This window comes from Ambystoma mexicanum, chromosome 11 (genome assembly GCF_040938575.1).
Source record: "Ambystoma mexicanum isolate Mex_15411 chromosome 11, UKY_AmexF1_1, whole genome shotgun sequence".
Taxonomy (NCBI): Eukaryota; Metazoa; Chordata; class Amphibia; order Caudata; family Ambystomatidae; genus Ambystoma; species Ambystoma mexicanum.
In genome coordinates, this window is record NC_090934.1 from 883,417,790 (window position 1) to 883,438,383 (window position 20,594).

The 20,594-nt window shown below is 44.9% G+C and overlaps 1 protein-coding gene across 1 annotated transcript in view; it reads right to left on the reverse strand.

Annotated features, from left to right (window-relative positions):
* The window catches only part of LOC138503884 (uncharacterized), a 226,116-nt gene extending 211,585 nt beyond the window's left edge, over positions 1-14,531 (reverse strand). Inside the window, exon 1 of the mRNA XM_069623948.1 lies at positions 14,357-14,531. Coding sequence (XP_069480049.1) covers positions 14,357-14,516 — 160 coding nt within the window. The 5' untranslated portion in view covers positions 14,517-14,531. The remainder of the gene's footprint in view (positions 1-14,356) is intronic.
* Positions 14,532-20,594: the final 6,063 nt, after the last annotated feature.

Genomic DNA, 20,594 nt, shown 5'->3' on the forward strand with positions numbered 1-20,594 from the left:
AATATTTCCTCAATAGAAGTTCTTCCAAAGTCAGAGAATAGAAAACGGACTTAACAGTACACAAAAAGTCTGCTAATCCTGAAGAAGACATTGACCAATGGTTATGAAAGTATTGACCAATTGATGTCAAGTCGAAACTATAGGAAGTTCAATGGTGAGAAGAGTATTGTTAACCCTGGACACTTGTAGTTGATGTATAATGGTGGACTTACAAAGTAGGAATTTGACAACCATAAATGTGATTTGTATAAAAACCTTTCTCTAAATTTAATTTGGTTGAGAAAATAAATGATTGTGCTGTGTGTATATATATATGTATGTGAGAGATGTTTACATAAAAATGCGTTTTGCACAAAAAAAGTTTTTTCTAAAAAATATAATTGTTGAAAATGAACTGGTGCTTTGCTCACTATATTTAGAAAGAATTTGTATGTTTAGAAATGATGTATTTGCATGTTTTATGACATTTCAAAAGAATAAAATGATATTTTAAAAGAGTTGGTGAAGCCCAGGGAGGTGGTGGTAACAACAGAAGTCGGAGAGATCACAGCGAAGATAATATAAGGGGAAAAAAGAACATCATGAGATAGTAAAGGTGGTAGTGAAGGTTTTACAGAAGATGTTACAAGTGTAAGATCATTACAGGAAGGCAATACTGCACGGAAGATAGTACTCAGAGGAGAAGGTGTTTTAGAGTTAACAACAGCATGCAGAGAAGAGAAAGGGGTAACAACAACAAAGTTGGAAAGTGAGACAAAATTATCAGGTGGTGAGAGAAGGCCTGAGGTGAAGGGAGCAAGGCAACACTTGATTAACCAGTACATGCAGATTCTGGAAGGCCTTGACTGTCCTAACAGGATCAGTCGACAGAAAGAGGATCAAGCATGGGTCAGGTAGATTACTACAGGAATAAAGAGGTGACAGGGAGAGCATCCAAGATGTGTTAGAGCTGAAAAGACCAAAAGGGGCTCCTCTTTGTCTCCCTGAGCCTCCTTCACTGATGCCTGGACCAACTGATTCACCTGTGAAAGAGACTCTAATAACGATTTGGTTTTTGGGGTTGAGGACCACAGAAGCCACAATAAGTCAGCTGATGGATGAGGGACTGTCACTGAAGAAGGGTTTAACAACAGTTAATTCCACAACACACAGAGGGGTAATGAAAATCCCTTCTGAACTGGGGTATTTGCTTCCAATGCCAGGAAGACCCAAGTAACCACATCCTACAGAAGAGACGTTAGATGCAGGGAGGGTCTCAGAGGAGAATAGGTGCCCGATCGCAATTTGGATTAAACCATCATCACTATCATTGTCTTGGGGCAGATCCACTTTCCTTTGTGTTGCCAGTTCTTGTAATAGGTCCCCCAATAAAATGGTGAATTGAAACATATACTCTTGGCATTCTTCTTGGTCCCTGACATAGTCCCTGTGACAACGCGTGTAATTTATTCTGGTATTCATTTTTTTATATTTATCATAACATCCCAGGAGTGATATTCATCACCTTCTTCTTCTTCTTAATTATCAGATGCGTGGGCGGACCCACGCAGGCGCTGCCCCATCCTAAAGGATGATGTGCACCAGACCCTCCAATCAGTACTTAGCTCCCATAAACTCGCAACTTGGTGGTAAGTCTGCCAAATGCTCTGATAATTGTTTACCAAGTGTCATGAGCTATATACAAGGAGAGCTGGTAGTGGTGTAAAAGTAAGTCCCGCACACAGAACTGCAACGCTGGCAACAGACCTGTTGTTAAAATACTACTAATTCAGTCTTGTTCACCATTTCCTGGGAATCATGGCCAATGCTCTGTATCCGTCTTCCTGACAACAACTGTGCAAACTACACTTCTGTGAAAAGATACACATTAACACAAAGCCTGCAAAATAGCTGAACTAGTTAAGCATTCACCTGAGACGTCTGTGTTCAGCCTGCAGAAAATATGCTTGAATCCCAAGACCACCTTAGCACTTCATCCTTGCAAGGTTGATAAAATGAGTACTATTAAATATGGGTAATAACACCTACTATTAAAGATTGTACACATGCGCGGAAGCACGTATGAAAATGTGATTTTATTGGTACTATATGTGTGTTGCCTGACTATGGACATAAAAGCATTTTATCTGTATTTATCTGTGTGAGAAAAGCAACATAATATTGCGCAACAAAACCTTGTTGTATTCTTTTTATAAAATATTTGTATTGGTATTTAGTTTATTACAAACTTTTACCATCAATGTTACATTACCAATACAATAACAAAAACAGAAATGTCCACAATTCATCACATCATAAGTTTAAAATCATTTAAAAGTTAATTCATCCTTGTTTCTCTTAAAGAGTAAAATAATGAGTTTTCATAACCATACACAATGAGTCCATATGCATTTGTTTTTTAACATGTTTTTTAAACACTTAATCCAAATATTTGGTTAGAGCAAATTTTATTTTGAGGTCAACACTCCTGCATGTACTCCCACCACATGTACTCCCACCACTCATCCGCACCGAGTGATGTTTTTTTCAATATGAATTTGCCCAAATAAGTTGTTCTTGGGGTTCTCAGTGCTGGGCAGAATAAGGTTAAGTGCTGCAAGGTCTCTGTCGCACTTTTACACCGTCTGCACACTCTGTCTATAAAATCACCTTGCTTTCGCGATATAGTAAGATCTCCTTTGTGTGCAGTGTATTCAATCAAAATCCCAAAACCAATTCCCGATTATATGGACTATGGAATTTAACCAGGTATTTTGGAAGCATATTCAAAAATGTAATATCATTATTTAAATGTACAAACAATGTGAACTCCCTTTTCCTGGTCTCTGTTTCCATCCAGTCTTTACACCACAACCTTTTTTAATGGAATTGGGATTGATTTTTACCAACTGTTCAGTTACACCCATACTTCTTAGTATCTCTCTGCACTAACTGACCCACAATGCCAATGCCCAGTCATAAATACATCCTTTGCCATCCTTCAAGACCCAAAATTGGGGATCTATCGTCCATGATTAATTTACGAAACATTACGGGAGATTTCCACGTCACCATAGCGTGGACTGAAAGGAGACCCAGCTCATATCTTCTGATTGTGTTCAGAATACAGTTTGGCAGACATAACATTCTTCTCCAAAAAATGCCCTTGAGCGCTCTCCCCGTGTCCAATGTAAGGCACAAAGAAGACTCTGCCCCATATGATAGAACTGGGACTACTTTCTGTTTATAGAACTTTAATACTGGAATTAGTGAAAATGTCCAATTTTTTTGTATATCACCACTCCTTGACCCGCCAAGCTCTTTGCTTTCACTTTTAGGTTGGTGATCCGGATAGTGCCATTTGCACTCAAATTTACACACATTCCTAAGTATCTTATCACTTCGACTGGTTTTACAAACTCCTCTCCTATTAACCATTGCTACCTGTTAACTTCTGCAACACCAGAATCTCATGTTTGGCTATATTTATTTTTAGTCCATTATGTTCTACGTGATCCTGCAAGATTTTCAATTTCTACTGTAGTGCAATGGGGGTTTAGTCAAGAATGACCAAATCATCCACCTACATCATATATCCCACTGGGGTACCATTTATCCCCTGCGGTAATGCGTTAGGTGGATTCATAACGTCTTTCAGATCTGAAATGAATAGATTGAACAATGCAGGGGCCAAAGGATTTTTAGGATTTGCCCTACTGCCCATCTTGAAGATTGGACCCAATATATCCCAATGTTCATGATTGCAGAACTTCCTTGGCTTTCATGATTTGGCTAAAGAGGATCAAAATAAATTCCACCCATTCCTCCGGGCAGACCACAACATGCTATTTGTCAGTCCGTCTGGGCCGGGGGAGCCGGAGCTGCTGCCTTTCCCAATAAAAACCAAGATCTCTTCTTTATAAAAGTGAGTCTGGTTCAATTAATTCCAGAGCAGCGAACAGCCTCCCATAATGTTGAGCCCATTTATCTTCGGCACCGGATTACTCTGTGAAGCTAGTTGGGAATTCCCTGTGTTATTTAAAGCTTGCCACAAATTCCTAGAATTGTTGGTACATTGCATTCTAAGCATTGACTGCACATCATGTTGGAGGACAATGCTCTTATGTGAAATCAGCCAATTCGTATACTGTTGCTTTCGGGGTTTTTTTGGCATGCGGCTCTAACCAGCCCCGGAAGATTTTGCATGTTCCGGATGTCCTTATGTAACTTTTTCTTTTGGAGGGAGAAGTCTTTATCATAAGTGTGTTTTGGTTTGAAGTGGGTTTTCCCCCCTCTCTGTTTTATATTCAGTAAAGTGAGAGAGTACAGAGACATAATCAATTCCAATAGAGTTGAACCACACCGCGGTGAAGTATTTTTTTTGTCAATAGGGGCATGTCTGCTGGCTTTAACCATAACCTATTGCGTCTGCTTTCTAGCTCTACCTTGGCCACCCACCAGTCTTGATTCTTCTCAATTGGAAGACACCATGTCATTTTCAATAAATCATGTTCACTGTTATGTGTTGGAATTACCTCTAGCCAAGTGAGTACCATTTTGGGATGCACACAAATAGTCAAGGGTTGAATTCTGGTGGCCTCTATGCAATGTGGTGGCACCAGGTATGTTCCATATTGTTTGTCCATTTAGCATTTTTAAATGTCTCTCTTGTAAATCCCGGACCCAGATAGTTGCTCTACCTTTCTTCCCCAACCACTCACTCCAGACATTCCTACATTCTTTTGGATCAATTGCCAGACAATCTATATTCAGGTCGCCACACACGATAATCCATGGTCCGGGCAACTAAGTGTTAACATTGTCAATCAAGAACATCACACAATCTACAAAACAAATTGATTCCCAGGCCACAGGGTTCCAATACAAATTGATAACCACTAGCAAGCTTTTCCTGGTTTGTTTTTGCATCCCCAATTCCATTATCAATATTTGAATGTATGGGTTGGGGTTATGCTCTCACAGTACCCTCAGACCTACCCCATTCTTTATAATTATTAGTAGGCCAGCCGAGTGTCTTACTTTCACACGTTTATTGGCACAATTCTAATATAAACTATAGCCATCTAACATAGGGATATTAGTCATCCATGTCTCCTGGAGGCATAAGATATCAAAATTTCCAACAGCACAATCAGCATTATTAAATCAATGTACAACCCCCCTTGTATTTCAGAAACCCATGGTAATAGACTCAGCCAGGGCTGGCTCTTGGCATAACTATTTTTTGTAAGTTATCAATGCTCCTGCCAACCAATCCCAAGAGTTAACCTTCCCCACGTTTGAGGTACAGTTGTTCTTTTAGAATTGTTTGTAGCACTGAATGTTCTCTTTATGGGATGTAATTCCCCATCCTTCCTCATTGAACCTTCAGTGGCTTTGTTATCAACGGGACAAGGGAAAACACGTTTAAATCAATTTGTGGGTTCTACTTATCATCCCCCACCCTTGACTTTGTCTCCTTGTCTTGAACCCCATTCCTCTCTTTAATAGTCCAAAGGAACTCATTTTTACTCTCTGATATATCAAAGCCCAAAAGGCATAAAGTCACTGAGGCGTCTAGTAGCAGATTACGAATTAAGGTTAAATTTATATGCAGACGAACCCGATCATGTTTTTTAAAAAAATGTATTCAACTACAGCAATATCGACCAATTCAGTGGCTCTTAAATTTGGTATATGATGAAAGAGAAGCAAAACATTATTACGATTCAATATCAGGCCATCGTCCATGGTCAATATTCTCTCTAACATTAGAGTATTGTCCACACATCTCACCCTATCAACTAACACTGGAGGGGCTCTAGATTTTAGTTCCATAGAATTGACTAATAGCCTCCTTGTTACTGCATTTTCCTTAATCTTTGAATTACCAACCATCTGTGGGTCTTTGTTTGCAAATATTCTGGACAACTCATTTTCATTTTCTGGTGGTCTTTCCCCCATTCTGAAAGCATTATCAGCCCAAAGGCATTTTTTAGCAAGAGTAAAAAAAAACAAACACTTTGGTCCGGCCTGTTTGGACGTTCCTCGTAATCACTTACGTGCTGTCTCTTTTTTTGGTTGACACTTGTATGAGTGTTTGAATTAAGATAAATGCGTTGCCACTAGTTCTTCTATTTCCTAATCATTGTAAACTGACATGTTAATTACATAATTTCTGGGTGAGAAGAACTGTACTGCTCCATTTACCTCTTGCAGGGGGATTTACGTCTTGTTTTTGATCTGTACTCTTTGTTCCAACTTTCCTCTTTGTGGGATCTTGGTCCATTATCGTTTTTGGTGAGGGTGAGCAGCATCTCAAATTATGCAGACATTTTCCACAGTCATTTGATTTAAATTTGTTCACATGTGGCATGTTTTTCTATTTTTTTATCTGCTGTTTTTTTTTTTTGCTTTACTCAGCTGGTTTTTTTTCTGCTATGAATACAAAATGATGAAATGAGTATCGTCTTGAAGGGCTCCGGATGTATTCAGCCTTATGTCATCAGTCATTTCAGTTAATTCTCCCCCTGGCGATAGTACAATTACATTGACTTAATTAGTCATTGTTTCAGAGAAAGAAGGATTTCTCTAGGTTTCAACCTCAGTTATCACATTCCTCGCCTCGAGGTTCATAGGCAAAATATCCAAACCAACTGCATGCAGAAATTCCAAACATTGAGTACACTGATTACCATTAATTGTCACTTCATCTCGTCTCCTATGATCATTCTGCATGCTTGAGTCATTCTTATTCGGATTTGTATCGTTATTAACTTCAATGGTAAAGTAGTTCCTTCCTTGCTGTACTTCAGCATCCTTAGTGCTTCTTTTGCTATCTCGGCTAGCAATTTTTTGTCATCCCTAGTCTCCGTTAAGAGTTCTAGTAGGTGCTTATGAATTTGATTCTCAGCTTCGTTCCCTCGCTCCAATCTACTTTGCATGGATGTTATAAATGACTCAATGTAGATCAACTCGGAATGCATCATGGCCGTCAAGGTAGCTTGGTCCTGGTAACTATCATTTATCATCTCGTAACGTTTTAAGAATGCGGCCAACAATATTGTTAACGTGGACATCAGGATCGCTTGAGTGTGTAAATCTGTCGGTTTCTCAGAAATATTGACGCTACTGGTTCTTTGCTTTATACGGGTTCTTCTTGTTTTTGGTAGTTCTCTTTGAATATAAGATGACTCAGAGGATGAAGACCATGTGTCCAAAAAGATAACTCTCCTATTAGCACAGTCGGGTTCTAAAGAGTCCAAATAGTCCTCAAAAGAGGAGGTCTGAGCAGTACTGACTGCCAGCATCACTGGTAACTCAGGCGACTCAGCTCTCTGATGCTTCTTTTCTGGAATACTCAGATTCTCGTTCCCCAGATTAAATTGATTGCTTGGGTCGGTTTTCTTTCGAGCAGCATTCCTACAATTTTCAAGCTGTATCGAGATGTCTGCTATGTCGCAAGACAGCTTTGCAGCCAGACTTAATTCCCAGTAATTTTAGCTTCCATTTCTGATTTGGCCGAGCAATGAGATGCAGGTTGGGGTTGCATCCTAGCGAGGGACGTAGATAATCGTCTCAGATTACGAGCTAGTGCCATGCCCGTTGAAGCGACTATAGGCCGTATCTGCATAGGAGGTTTAGGTGTAAGCGCTCCATTAACTTCCAATATGGTCACCGCATCAATAGGCATTAACATCGGATATACCGAGCCAAAAGAGGGAGCGACACCTGCCAACAGGTCAGCGTCAGTCGGCTCTGACCACATAAGCCCCCCTGGAGTGCCATTCATACTCAATTTGTCCACAGTCACTTCAACAGGGAAGCTTGCTTCCTGCAGCAAACAGGTAGACATAGGCATGGCTGCAGTCAGTCTGTTCACGCTCACTCTCGTAAAGAGTGGTTCCACCAATTCTTTAGCTCTGCCTGCCACACCCGTTGCCTTGGATTCTGATACCATAAAACTCAGCAGTAGGATGTCTTGAGATACGTGCCCACCTGAGTCTTCCCCCATGTTATCTTCCGGACTCTTCCCAGGTCTAGAGTCTTTCCTTTTAACATAATTCCCCCTCAAAAGAGGCAAATAGGGAAGTTTTGGGGGTAGACACAGGGGATGCTGACAGTGAATTACCTTGATTACCTTGACTTGATTCAGCAGATCATAGAACGGAAGTACTTGCTAGAAACTGTAGGCATGCTTTGCGTCTGGTCCTCTGCAGAACTCCCGCTCTATGGCGTTACGTCCTTCCCGAGAAGCCGAAGCAGCAATCACAATGTCAGCTGGAGGTCCTAGGAACATTTCCTAAATGCTTGCTCCCCCCCAGGTAACTCGGGGAACACGGGAAACACTTCAGCTACACTCCGCATCTTGACACAGTTTTTGTGCAGTGGCTCCTCCTCAGCACAACAAACAGCAAGGAAAGACTGGTCACTGAGCACCTCCACACGGAAACACTCCAGCTATGCTACACAATGCTCTGTGTCTGGACACAGTTTTTGTGCAGTAACTCCTCCTCAGCACAACAAACAACAAGGAAAGACTGGTCACTGTGCACCTGCACATGGTAAACACTCCAGCTACACTCCCCTTATAATCTGGCCATCACTGCAGAAGCTGCACACTTGGAAAGATCTGGATGTGCGCAAGACCCTACAGCAATCCCAGACACGTGTTTCTTCCTTGTTGAACATCATTCATCAGTGAGCTGTTAATAAGGTAGAGCATCTCAACAAAGATGCCCAACAAGACTTCTTAACACACTAGAATTTGATGAGACCTAAAAAATAAGCAACTTCTTCCAAATGTTTTGGTCTCCCCACTTTCTCATTGGCTTCAATAAACCACATTCTTGCTCAAACACAAGAACCTGACAATGTGTACCCTAAATAATGCACCCTGGGGTGATCAAATGTGCCTTTGTCCAACTTACTGTCCAACCTGCTTCCTTCAAAATGTCTGACCCATTACTCTACCTGGAATCACGCTAACTAGTGTCCTTCTGACGGGAGATCTATATGAAAGAGAAGGATGCAAAGGAAAACGCTACATATAAAAATAATACATGGACTGCATCCTGCGCAAAGCATTTGAAAGCCACACATGCAAGGCAATGTTGTGATGCCAGCAGGCCAGCTATTACAAAAGTGTAAACGGTCACAGTAAATGACAAGGCCCAAAAAGAAATCGGTTCAGTTACATGGAAGAATACAGGAAAATGTATTAAATGGAGAAGAGTCAGTATGCGATGAAAAACACAGCATTTTATAGAAAAGTGAAAACTGAACTGATGCGTACATTATTTCTGCTTTCTTCTAGGCAGGACTGAGAATCAGCATTATAATATAAAAACCTACAGAGACTTGAAGTGTAAATATTTGACATGCGCTTGGTTGCAAAAATGTTATAATGTTGTCTCAGTTTAAAGAACCAATTAAAACATGGACATGTGGAAAAGGAAGTAACTTTAAATTCTGCATTTGTGAATGAAACAGCAAATTTGGGCTAGGGAGTAAAATCATTATCTTTTGGAACACACTTGTAGCAGCAGTGCCCCAAAGGACTTACCTTATATCCGAACAACCCAACAGGCCTTATAAAACGTATGACTGATGGATTTGAGATGCAAATTCACCTGATGATAGCTTGATTCTAAATCAATTAATGAAAACACAGTGGCATTTTCCGCCATACATATGATGTCACCTATGTTTCGTACTGGACGTTGTTTTACAGTCATTTTCGTATTCAGCCCTGTAAGGTCCATACCGGGGGCATGTTGTTCCATTTAATTCTTCTGCCACTACCAGTGCTAAAAACGAATCTATCGTTGACACAGCTTCAATAAATCCACTTTTTTGCAGTTTGTGAAACCCACAAAACACGTCTTCGCATACACGTAACTGTGTTTAGTGTCCTGAAATGGCATGTGTGCTACCATTTCTGGACACTAAAAAGTTGCCTTAAAAGCAGATATCAATAACTCAAAAATGCTTTTAGCTTTTTTAAATGCCTGCATTGAGTGTTTGGTGCTTGAAAATAGCTCAAATCATAGTGTGAGTTATTTGTAGATGTCATGATTTATATGAGGATATAGCTACTTTTAGAAACAATTTTGTTTGACTCAACAAACTCTGCCCCAAAATAAAAGATAACAGGCTGAATAAAATGGCCAAGAAAGGGTCCTTTATGGTTCAAAAAGGAACTCGAAAATCTCCTATCCTCCTTGTTTACATTTCTGAGATACTGTGAAAGTCAGCTGCTAACATGAGTGGCTTTCAAGGGCTCTCTGACTTCATGTTCACACAGCATGCTTTCCTCTGCTGTGACGAGTGGATGTAAGATGTGCGTGTTTGTGTGTGTATGTACATATGCATGCATACGAGGAGGTGTCTGTGTAAGTGCATGTATGAATGAGAGTGCCGTGTCAATGGGTGTGGGTGTTCGTGTAAATGAGAATGCAGTGTGTCAATGATTGAAAGAAAAGCTTTTGATTTAAAAGTGAATGGGTATTAATATGTGTGCACGTGTGAGGCTTGGACCCAGGGGCACTGGTATATGGGTGTTTTTTTTTTTTTTTTTACAGTGGAATGGCATGTTTTACTGGTATTTTTTGGGAAAGGCCAATTTGATGAGTGTTATTGCGTGGAGGAGGGGTTGGGGTGAGGGGTTTAAAATACAATGTGGCAGGCAACCTGGACACTTTTTTTACTATGACACAGCATTTTCTACTTGCATTAAAGGCAAATCCAACATGATGTGTGTTCTTAGCTGGGGAGGAAGGTCAGTTGTGCAGCCAACAAGGGCATGTTTTCTTACTGTGGCATGGAATATTCTTTTACTGGCATTAAGGGCAAAGCCAACATGGGTGTTCTTACATATGGTGGGAGGCATTTGTGCAGCCAGCAAAGAAATATGTCTTAATGTGGCATCGCATTGTTTACTGTTGTTAAGGGCAAAGCCAACATGAGCCTTCCTACACAGCGGGGCGGTCTCAGGCATTCTTGCAGCCAGCAAGGGGATGATGTTTTCTTCCTGTGGCATGGCATTATTTACTGGCATTATAGCGATACTGGTCTATTTTATTTATTTATTGTGGCACGATTTTCATAAAAACCTTACACAAGATTCAACAACAAGAGCAATATACAATATATTACAAATAGATCGTCAGATCAATTGAAAGATAAAAAAGTACCATAATACTCTAAATGTATCATTACATTGAATACTTAAAATCATGTCATGTAATAACATCACAAAACAGATTTCAATTCAAGTAAAATGTGTGAATGTAAACTTCTATGTAATTGTATGAAGATCCAACATCTCATATAAAATTGCTTAAAATCTTGATCAAGTTAAAATTAAGGAGATGTTTTCGCCCAACATGAGTCTACCTCAGAAGCTCTCTCCTCCACGCACACAATTAAAATCAGTGACCTTTTGAAAACAAATTTCTTATATTATGCAAAGCATGGCAATAAATAACTAAATGCTTCAGTGTCTAAATGGTTTCCTCATGTCTACATAGTCTACAGATCCTCTCTTCTTTTGTAGTTCCCTTCTGGGACTCATACATAGTAGCGTGGGTGCCTGGTTAAATTGGAATTTCATATAGGCACTTCTTACCCAATTACAAGGGAAGAGCCTAATGTATTTCAGTGGAGCCTCTCTCTTGCAAAAGAAAGAGGCATATTCCGAATATAGAGAGCATGTATGTAACCATTCTATGGTGGCTCACCAAGCATGTTGGTATCATTATTTCTTCATCTGGGCTAGATTGTGGGCTAATTCCCAGGGACCTGACCCTATTTCAAATAGGAGGCGCTCCTGGGTTTTTCCAAATGCAGTTACTGAAAGGGCCTTATTATTCAGTTAAACTTTAAGATCAGAGAAGAGAGAATCTGCGGGTGGTGTGTTATATTTTGCGTACAGGGCCACTTTCTTCCATTCCACCAGGGCCTTCTAAGAAATTATGCCCAATTTATGCCTAATTACTGCGCTTGGAATACATAACATGACACCTAGGGCCCTTTCCCACAAAGTACCTTCTAAGGTACTAAGAAACAGGCTCAAGTTGAATAGCGTGACATTAAGTCCATATGTTAGCACCAGAACAATCTTCACAGAATAAAACAATCATCAACAGTAGTGACAATGTACAAAGTTTTACGTACATACGCTTGAATTGGGAGGATAAAGCTTTAATCTTAGCTTTTAATTTATCTTCACCCATCTTGCGACCAAAATTATTTGAGATGGTGAAGCCCAAGTAAGTTAAAGTCTCCACCCTCTCCAATCTAGTGTCTCCTACCAACCAGTGAGTACTGGCCTATATTGGCAGAGACAACATGAACAGGTATTATTACAGTATAATTACCGGCATTATCAGCAAAGCAAGCATGAGCATGTTCTTATGTAGGAATAATGGCATATACTGGTGCAGCCAGCATGGACATGTGTGGGCACAGTGAGCATGAGCATGTTTTTTTTACTTTCATACAGTGAGTAAAGGAATCATGAAAGTGTTCCTGTGCACGCTTGGTGACCTGGCATATAATGGATTGTTCCTGTCTTGCCCTAAAAGCTGATTGCAAACTGTGTGGCTTTTTATCCATTTTTTCACAGAATGTGTGCTGTAAAATGCTTCATTTTAGCCCATTCTTTAAAACATGTCCTCAGGGGAGAATCTTACCTGGATCCCTCTAGGTTAGTCCTGGCTACCTCGCTATGCTTGGTTGGTTCCACATATTTGGCTGAGTGCAAACCCCTTCCCTCTGCAGTTTTCGCTTGAGGTGGGCCCAACTATATTAGATTTAGGCCCCACTTGTTAAACAATCCTGGCTACTACCTCTTTGAGCATGTGTCTGCCTTCCCTCCAAGTGCCGCCTGTGTATAATAGCATCAGTTTCCTCCTTTCTCCTCCCCTTCTCTCCTCGCTGGTTTGTCAAGTGGAGTCTCTTCTCTCACAGAGTATCTCTTCTCTTTATGTTCCTCCCCTTAGCATGACCCCCGTTTTCGGGTGTACATAAGTAAGACATCTATCATCCACTTCAGTTTGTTTCTGAGAAGGTTCTAAGCAGGAGTGCGCACAAGGTGCACACGCCCCAAGTGCTCCCTCCCCTCTCCGGCCCAGGGACATCTCCTTTACTCTTAAGCTCTCCCTGGGTCGTCCTCTTATTGCGCAGCCTTTGCCTGTGGCGCCTTGTTTTGTCTCAACCCTTCTGTGAGATGTCCTTTGTCCCCACTCATTTTTCGCAGGAACTGTGCTGTTGTCTATCACAGCTGCTTCTGTCATGCCCCCTTCTTCTCTCCACTTCGCAGTAATATCCCCCCCTCCCTCCATTCCCACAATTCAATTGAAGACGATTTATTATTCTTATTTATTAATGAATTGCATCCAGTCGTTCTTAATGGGAAGACTTCAATGTAAGAATCAAATGATGTATTATGTAGGTTATTTGTTCACTGCAGAGAAATGCCTGCAGCTCACCAGTCCCCTTGAGATGAACACTCTGCCCCTTCTCCCCTCACTGGGATTTGGAAAGTCCTGCTAGCTCTCTCAGGGTGTCCCTGTGTCTGGTGCTCACCTTGCATAGTTTGTAAGCAGTAGCAGGTGGGGTTGGGCTTGGACTCTCATTTGCTCTTGCGACTTTAACTCTCCGCCCGCATTGGTTCAAATCTATTGCAAGCTCGGTTATTAGCCTCTTATCTTTCCCTGTTCTATGTCCCCTCTCTTTCTATCCCCTGTGTTTATCTCGTGTTCTTTCTGCGCCAGCCTGTGTCCGCAGAGGTCTTTTTGTCTTTTGGCTTCTTCTGGTTCTCTTTCTGCTGCTCCCTCCCTCTCGTTCTCTCTCCCCGAAAGCAGTCCGCTTCTATTTCTTTCCTGTTTCCCTTTTTCTGCCGTTCTTCGCGGTCTCTAACGTGTCTCCTCCCGTAGCACTAGCACTCCACACCACACCGAAGTCGGGAAGTACCATGTCTCCCCTTGTGTTGCTCTTTGTGCTCTATCCCTCGCCAGACTCTTCCCTCTCTTTCTGCAGCCCTGTAACTAACTGTGTATTTCAAACGTCTGTTCCAGCACCTCTCTAGATCACTGCCTGTCTCTTTACGAGATCACTTCTATTCCTGCCATGCTGCTGGTCTTTCAGACTTTCTCTATAGCTGTCTTCGCTTCCGCTCCGCCCTCTCTCCTCCAACCTGGTTTAGGATGTCTATTTGTGAGGCTCTCCTGTGACGAAGCCTGTGTCTTCGCGTAGCTCTCTTTTGCTACAGTCATTCGCGCCGCGTCTCTCCACAGCCCCTGCATGTGCCCCGGCCACAGCCTTCCCCACTCCACTACCTTTCCTCGCACCGCTTGCACCATTGCACGCTCACCTGTGCACCCTGGCGCGGTTGCTCCTCCGGGGCACGCTTTCAGGAGTACAGTCTCTAGGGTTTCGCCCTCATGGAGGGTCCGGCAGGCGGGTTTAGGCCTGGAGCTGTGATTGGCTGGCTCTTCTGCTTCAGTGTTTCTAGGATACTGGCGTGCGGGCATGGACGTCAGCAGTACATCACTCCAAGAGCAGGCGACATTCTGCGAACATCTGCTGCAGCAGCAGCGCGCAGACACACCCACGCTCTGCAGGCGCACCTCAGTCCTGCTCTGCAGTGCCTGCTGTGGTTCCAGCTTGGGGGTGCATACATGGCTCTGTGCTAGCCTGAAGCCCCCCTGCTGGACCAGTTCGATTCCCAGCCATAGACAACTGCATACGCACCCTTGTCCTGAACTGTGGCATCCTCTGCTTTTCCAGGCAGGGTCTCCGACCACCCCAAATGGGGGGCAATCTTTGCTATTGAAGGAGCACGGTACACACACCGTTTGGCCAGTGAACCCCCTAACCCCCGCAGCTCACGCGCCCGGCTGCCCATCCCTGTATCTCTGACAATGCCAAGCAAGCATCGCTAGAAGCGGTCCGTGGTAATTGAAGGTGACGAACGGGGAGCACAGCGAGTGGAGGAGGCACCCCGATAACCGGGGCAGGGGCCTTCCTCCTTTACGCTCTCTTGCCCCTCCCCCCCAGGGGCAGGGGAGAGGGCGGCAAAGGAGTCAGAGGAAAGGGCGCCAAGAGCCCGGGAAAGCCCGCGAAGGGCAACAAAGGAAGGAGGCGGGGCTGGGGACATAAAAGCGGCGGGTGCCCGGCGCAGGAGCACTTGCAGCTCTTCCAACAGCCGGGCGCCCGCCAAAAGTGGAGGACTTCGTTTTTCGTGCCATGGAAGGAGGATTTCGTTGGGGGAGAAAGGATCGATTTCAGTTTTCCTGTTTCTTGTTCGGGGGTTATGGAGAGAGAAGCGGTCCGGTTGGAGTGGCGGCAGAAATTCCAGTCCAGGGAGGAATCCAGTTGCTCACGAGGCGGAGAGAGCAGGGCGTCTAGTCGAGAGTTCGGCAGATTTACCTAAGGTAGGGTGTGGAGTTGATGGGTGGCGCTAGGCGCCACCTATGCCGCGAGGCCAAGAATCCGCAGGCATTTCCTCCGCTGGAATTGAGTTGGGGGAGTTTATGGCACTTGCGGGGCAGGCAGGAGATAACGCCGCTGGGGTTGTTTTTTCCGGATGTTTTCATGAGTTTACGGCACTTGCAGGGCAGGCAAGAGATAACGCGAGCGGGGGTTGGTTTTCCGGATGTTTTCATGAAGGCGATCGAATGGCAGGGCCGATCTGAAACGGCCCACCTGTTTTTTAATAGGGGCGGAAAATAAATAGTCCTCGAGCCTAGGCTTCATCGCCTCATATTTACAGACTTTTGTACTGGGGTTCTGCAAATGCCCGAGGCCCCCATCCAGCCAGTCAGGTGGCACAGCGAGCAGAGCGCTAGCTTTGGACATCTGTGCAGAACATGCGAACGCAGGAACCCGGCGGGGCCCAACGCTGCCTTTCAACCGTCCGAGGTCGATAAATGAGCACCGCACACTGTGGGTAAAAATTCGTAGCGCTATAAAAATGCACACTGTGCTAAGCCTGTTGGGAGGCTCTGTTGCGCAATGGATAGCGCGTTGGACTGCTAAGGATGCTGTAAAGCAATTCAAAGGTTGTGGGTTCGGGTCCCGCCAGAGTCGATGTATTTTGGAAATACTAGGGGGTTGAAACGGCTGTGTATATTTCGTATCGAGGTTTGTGCAAATTGCAGGCACAAAGAGAAAAAAAAAAAAACGATGACAGGCAATAGGGGGGTGAAACTTACACATGACTAGGGCAGCAATGTCCCTCGTGGCCTGGTGGCCGAGGCAACCTTTTGACTGAAATGTGCACTACTGCTTGGGCCACCTGTTTACATTTCTTTCCTTCGATTTTGGCTTATCATTGGGTCACAGCAACCCCCTTGTCACTTGCAGAGCACATTACAATGTGAGCGTCATCGTGCCAATGCTCGCTTTGCGTGAAAAGCACCTCATAGTCCTGTTGTTATTCCCCTGCTTTTGTTTACCCGTGGAGAAATGGAACAGAATCTTGCACTGGCAATACTTGAGTCGAAGCCTACTCATGCTCGGAGTAGCCATTGGCCTGTGGGCTTGGTGGCTCAGGGGTTCTGCCACAGCCTGGGCAGCTATGCTCTAGAGGTTTAGCTGCTCCATCCAGCAGTCAAAGTGCCCAGGTTCAGTGCCCCTTTGCTCCTAACGCTATTTTTAGTTACCTCTCCACAGGCAGCTTGGGACACCTTGTTCACTCTTTCCTTTCAATTATGGGTTTTGCCACCTTTTAATTCCTCTTGTTAGTTTCTCAGTTGGGTTGTTGTGGGGTGAGGGTGTTCGACTTGCCCTCGTTCAAGTAGTATTGTGTAATCCACCATCGTGGGACACGGGGGCAGGGGGAAAGTATTGGAAAATGTACATGATAGAGTAGTGGTAAGTGCGAACAGTATTTTGTACACGGTTTAAAGTATATGGCATGTGTGCATCACCAATATAAGAAAAGGTGCAGTGGCCGGAAAGCGCGCAAGATTCAGGATGAACCAATAATGTTGTAAACGCGAGCAGGTCGCACCGCCTTCCGCCCTTAGCCAAAATTGTCCCTGGGGGCACTGGGGAGATAGAGGTCTCCCTTTTGTGGGCTATGTCACTGATAAGGGGTTAGTTGGCACATGGGGCATTACCGATTTGTGTTTGAGGGAGTGAACTCAAGGGGCGAAACCGGTAAATGTGCAGTTGTAACAAGATGTATCTGCAGGATAGTAGGCTGGTAATTTATGTTTGCTTGGTCCTATTGCTCGACTATGGCATTTTCTATGGTTGGCCCAGTGTTTGGTTTTCTACTGCTAAGGGGTGAAAAAAAAAAAAAATTGGTGGATTTATTCAGTGGCGAAGAACGAGGGGACGGAACGTGTAATTGAGTCTTGGTTATAGTCAGCAGGGCATGGGCTGCCAGGAATTAATAGTCGCCCTTGGGAAGCAGTTAGCAGGCTTTGGTAAACGAAGGGGGTAAGCCATGTTGATTTCTATGGTTTATTACTCCATTGTTTGCAGCGGGGGCATAAGAAATGTATTGGTAAATAAGGGCAAGAGGTGGTAGTTGGGTTGCAAAGTTGGAGCAGCCGGGATGGGGTTTAGCTTGTACAGCGGCGCGCAACTCCAACCATAAGAGGCCATGGGGAAGGATGGGTAGCGAAAGCCTTGCGCGCGTGGGTATTAATATCACCCATCTGCCGGAAGGGTAGCTGCAGTCTTACCGCTTGTTATGATGGTGTGGAACATTTGGGGCTCCTCTCTTTGTACTGTTGGGCTACGGCTTATTTAGAGTTTTTTGAGGGCTTACACATCGTCCCATCTGGGTGGGTTAGGCCCAGGACAGGTGGACTTAACAGGCATGTTTGTCGCAGAGGTACAGGTTGTACCTGCGGGGACTGCAAAGTATTCATTACCGCGGGCCGATGGTGCAGCTTCCGTCGTTAGCCACAGTTTGTTAACTGAGGAGGGGTGAAGAGCAGAGTTCAGGTTGGACCCGCAGCGGGCCTAAGGCAAGCAGGCTTGGGGATGGTCTGCGGGTGGGGAATACAGCTTTGTAGCTCAAGTCTAATTGGACAAACTGTGCCCCATACACCTCACTCGGGGGTGGAGTGGGAAGGGACTGATACTCAGAATCTCTCTACACCTGGAAGGAGGGTAGATCTCCACATTGCTTTGCGGGCCGGTGCCCTCCAGTGGTGGCATTCTAGAATCAGTGGCGCTAGGGAGCCACTCGGCTGCCTTTAGGGGGGCAGGACAGGATAGCCGGACACCAACTACCGTTCGTGGCCTCCCAATTTCAGAAAGTGGCAAGTGGAGGACACAGGCTAGTTATCAGGGTTCCAAAGGTTTAGGAACGCACGTCACAATTGATGGGGGCACATTGTAGCAGTAAGGGGTCGGGGCTTGGCAGCATGATCACCCTTTGAGCAAGAGGAGAGGGAACAGCACATGTGCAGACACCGAATAAGCTCGGTGAAACTTCTGGGTATTAAGCATGTTAACAATAACGCAGCATAGCATATACCGATGAAGTTCAGTTAAGTTGCGGTTAGTGCTTTTGCTTTCTGGGCCCTTCCTTCGCTCCACCCGCGCCCGGGGAGGTGATAAGGGCACGGAGGTAGATGGATACCTTTGTAGGCGGTCATACTTGAGCAGAAACTGGTGTTCTCGGTATAGGGTATATTTTAGTTGACCAGGGGGTAAAGGCTGCTGGGGCGCTCAGGTCAGTTGCGGGGCCAACGAGGTGGATGCACAAGAGGGAATACCCTACAAGGCAGGTTGTCCAGGTTGGGGGCATGGTGGGGTACCTTATCACGGCATGACCTATGACCTAGTAGTTGCAAGGGCATCAAAGCATGGGAGATGGCTCAGGCTATCCATTGGGCTGCTGAGGTGGCCACGAAGGAGACACATAACGCAATTTATTGGGGATTGTGTGCACGGGTCAGTTAGGTTGGAACAAGATAACACCAGTATGAATTGGCCAGGGGGTGAAGGTTGCTGGGGCACGCAGGTCAGTGGCTGATGCACAGGAGGGCATACCCTACAAAACAGGTTGTCCAGGTGGGGTCATGGTGGGGTACCTTATCACGGCAGGGCCTGGTAGTTGCAAGGGCATTGATGCGGGGGAGAGGGCTCAGGCTATCCATTGGGCTGCAGAAAGTGGCCACGAAAGTTACTAATACACAACGCAATTTATTGGGCTGGCGCACATGGGTCAGTTCGGTGGAATCAATATAACATCAGTAGTATGGAGCAAAAGGGGGATAAGTTTTGAGCCAAAAGACAAGTCAGTATGTACAGGAGCTTCGTGTATAGACTCCACTACTCGGGAGTTGGACCAGCGCCTCTTGGGAGCCTAACACGGCAGGGGCGTCTGGTGGTGGCAACGAGGGCTCCGCTTCCTCGAACAAATGGCTTTCTCTCAGCCCGAAAACACCTGTAAGGGCAGGGAGGTATCAGGCACGGAGGGTTGAGAGAGTTGTGTCCACGAAGGAGATGGTTGGATAATGCAAGGAACGGAATCGGACCAGCGCCTCTTGGGAGCCTAAAAACGGCAGGGGCGTCTGGTGTTGGCAACGAGGGCTCAGCCTCCTCGAACAAATGGCGCTCTCACACCCTTAAAACACCTGCAGGGGCAGGGTGTTACCAGGCACGGAGTGTTGGGAGAGTTGTGCCTAGTAAAGAGAAGGTTGGAAGAGAAGGAGGCAGTTGGCTTCAAAGCAGTGGTAGAACCAGGAGCCGGTGGTGCGAGAGCTGGTCAAGGAGGATGGAAATGTGGGGTGGGACTGAGGTACCCCAGGATCAGGCACAACTGGCAAAGGTGACATCCCTGGTCAAAGAAGGATAGAAGGACTGGCACCGGGCAGCAAGGTGTACACAAAACTTCTAGAGCTACAAACTAGGAAAAGGGGGAGCCACGGTGGGCGGTAACCCACCTTTGGCGTGGCGGGTTGTGGCAACCTATGATAAGACAAAGACTCAGAATGAGCCATTGCTAAACCGGAAGGGGCTTCGCCCATTCTAGCCAGCGCCTCCTGGGAGCCTAAACGGCGGGGGTGTCTGGCGGTAGCAATTGGGGCTCAACTTCCCCCCAACAAACGGCGCTCCCCCAGTCCGCAAAGACCTGCAGGGGCAGGCGGTTTCTCAGACTCGAAGGCCTTGGGGGAGTTGTGCCTGCAATCAATATGGAGGTAAAGGGGGAAGCAGGACGAGGAGCAGTCGCCACACCGTTTGGAACTAATTTTTAATACCTGTTTGCAGTGGTTATGTATATGTAAAAATAAATCTGCGGCCTTGTTATGCCAAACCAAAGGAAATGTCTCATGCAGCACCTTACTGGAGGGGAAACGAAAGGGGCTGACAAAATGAGTAATGTTGGATACAAACGGCTGAGCTAATGGACAAATGCCCAGGTTATCAGCAATACAGCCCAGATGTGTCAATGCCTCCCCAGTCGGCCCTGCACCGCGACATGCTATTGCAGTTCTGTGACTTGCACTCAGCCTGCCAAAGCACTTCACTGTGATATAACTGAAGCACCTTCACCAGGTAAGTTATATATGTGAGTGTATTGCTTCACTCAAGATAGTATGTGGAGAAAATGCCCGGACATCCTTTCCCATCCAGAGCAG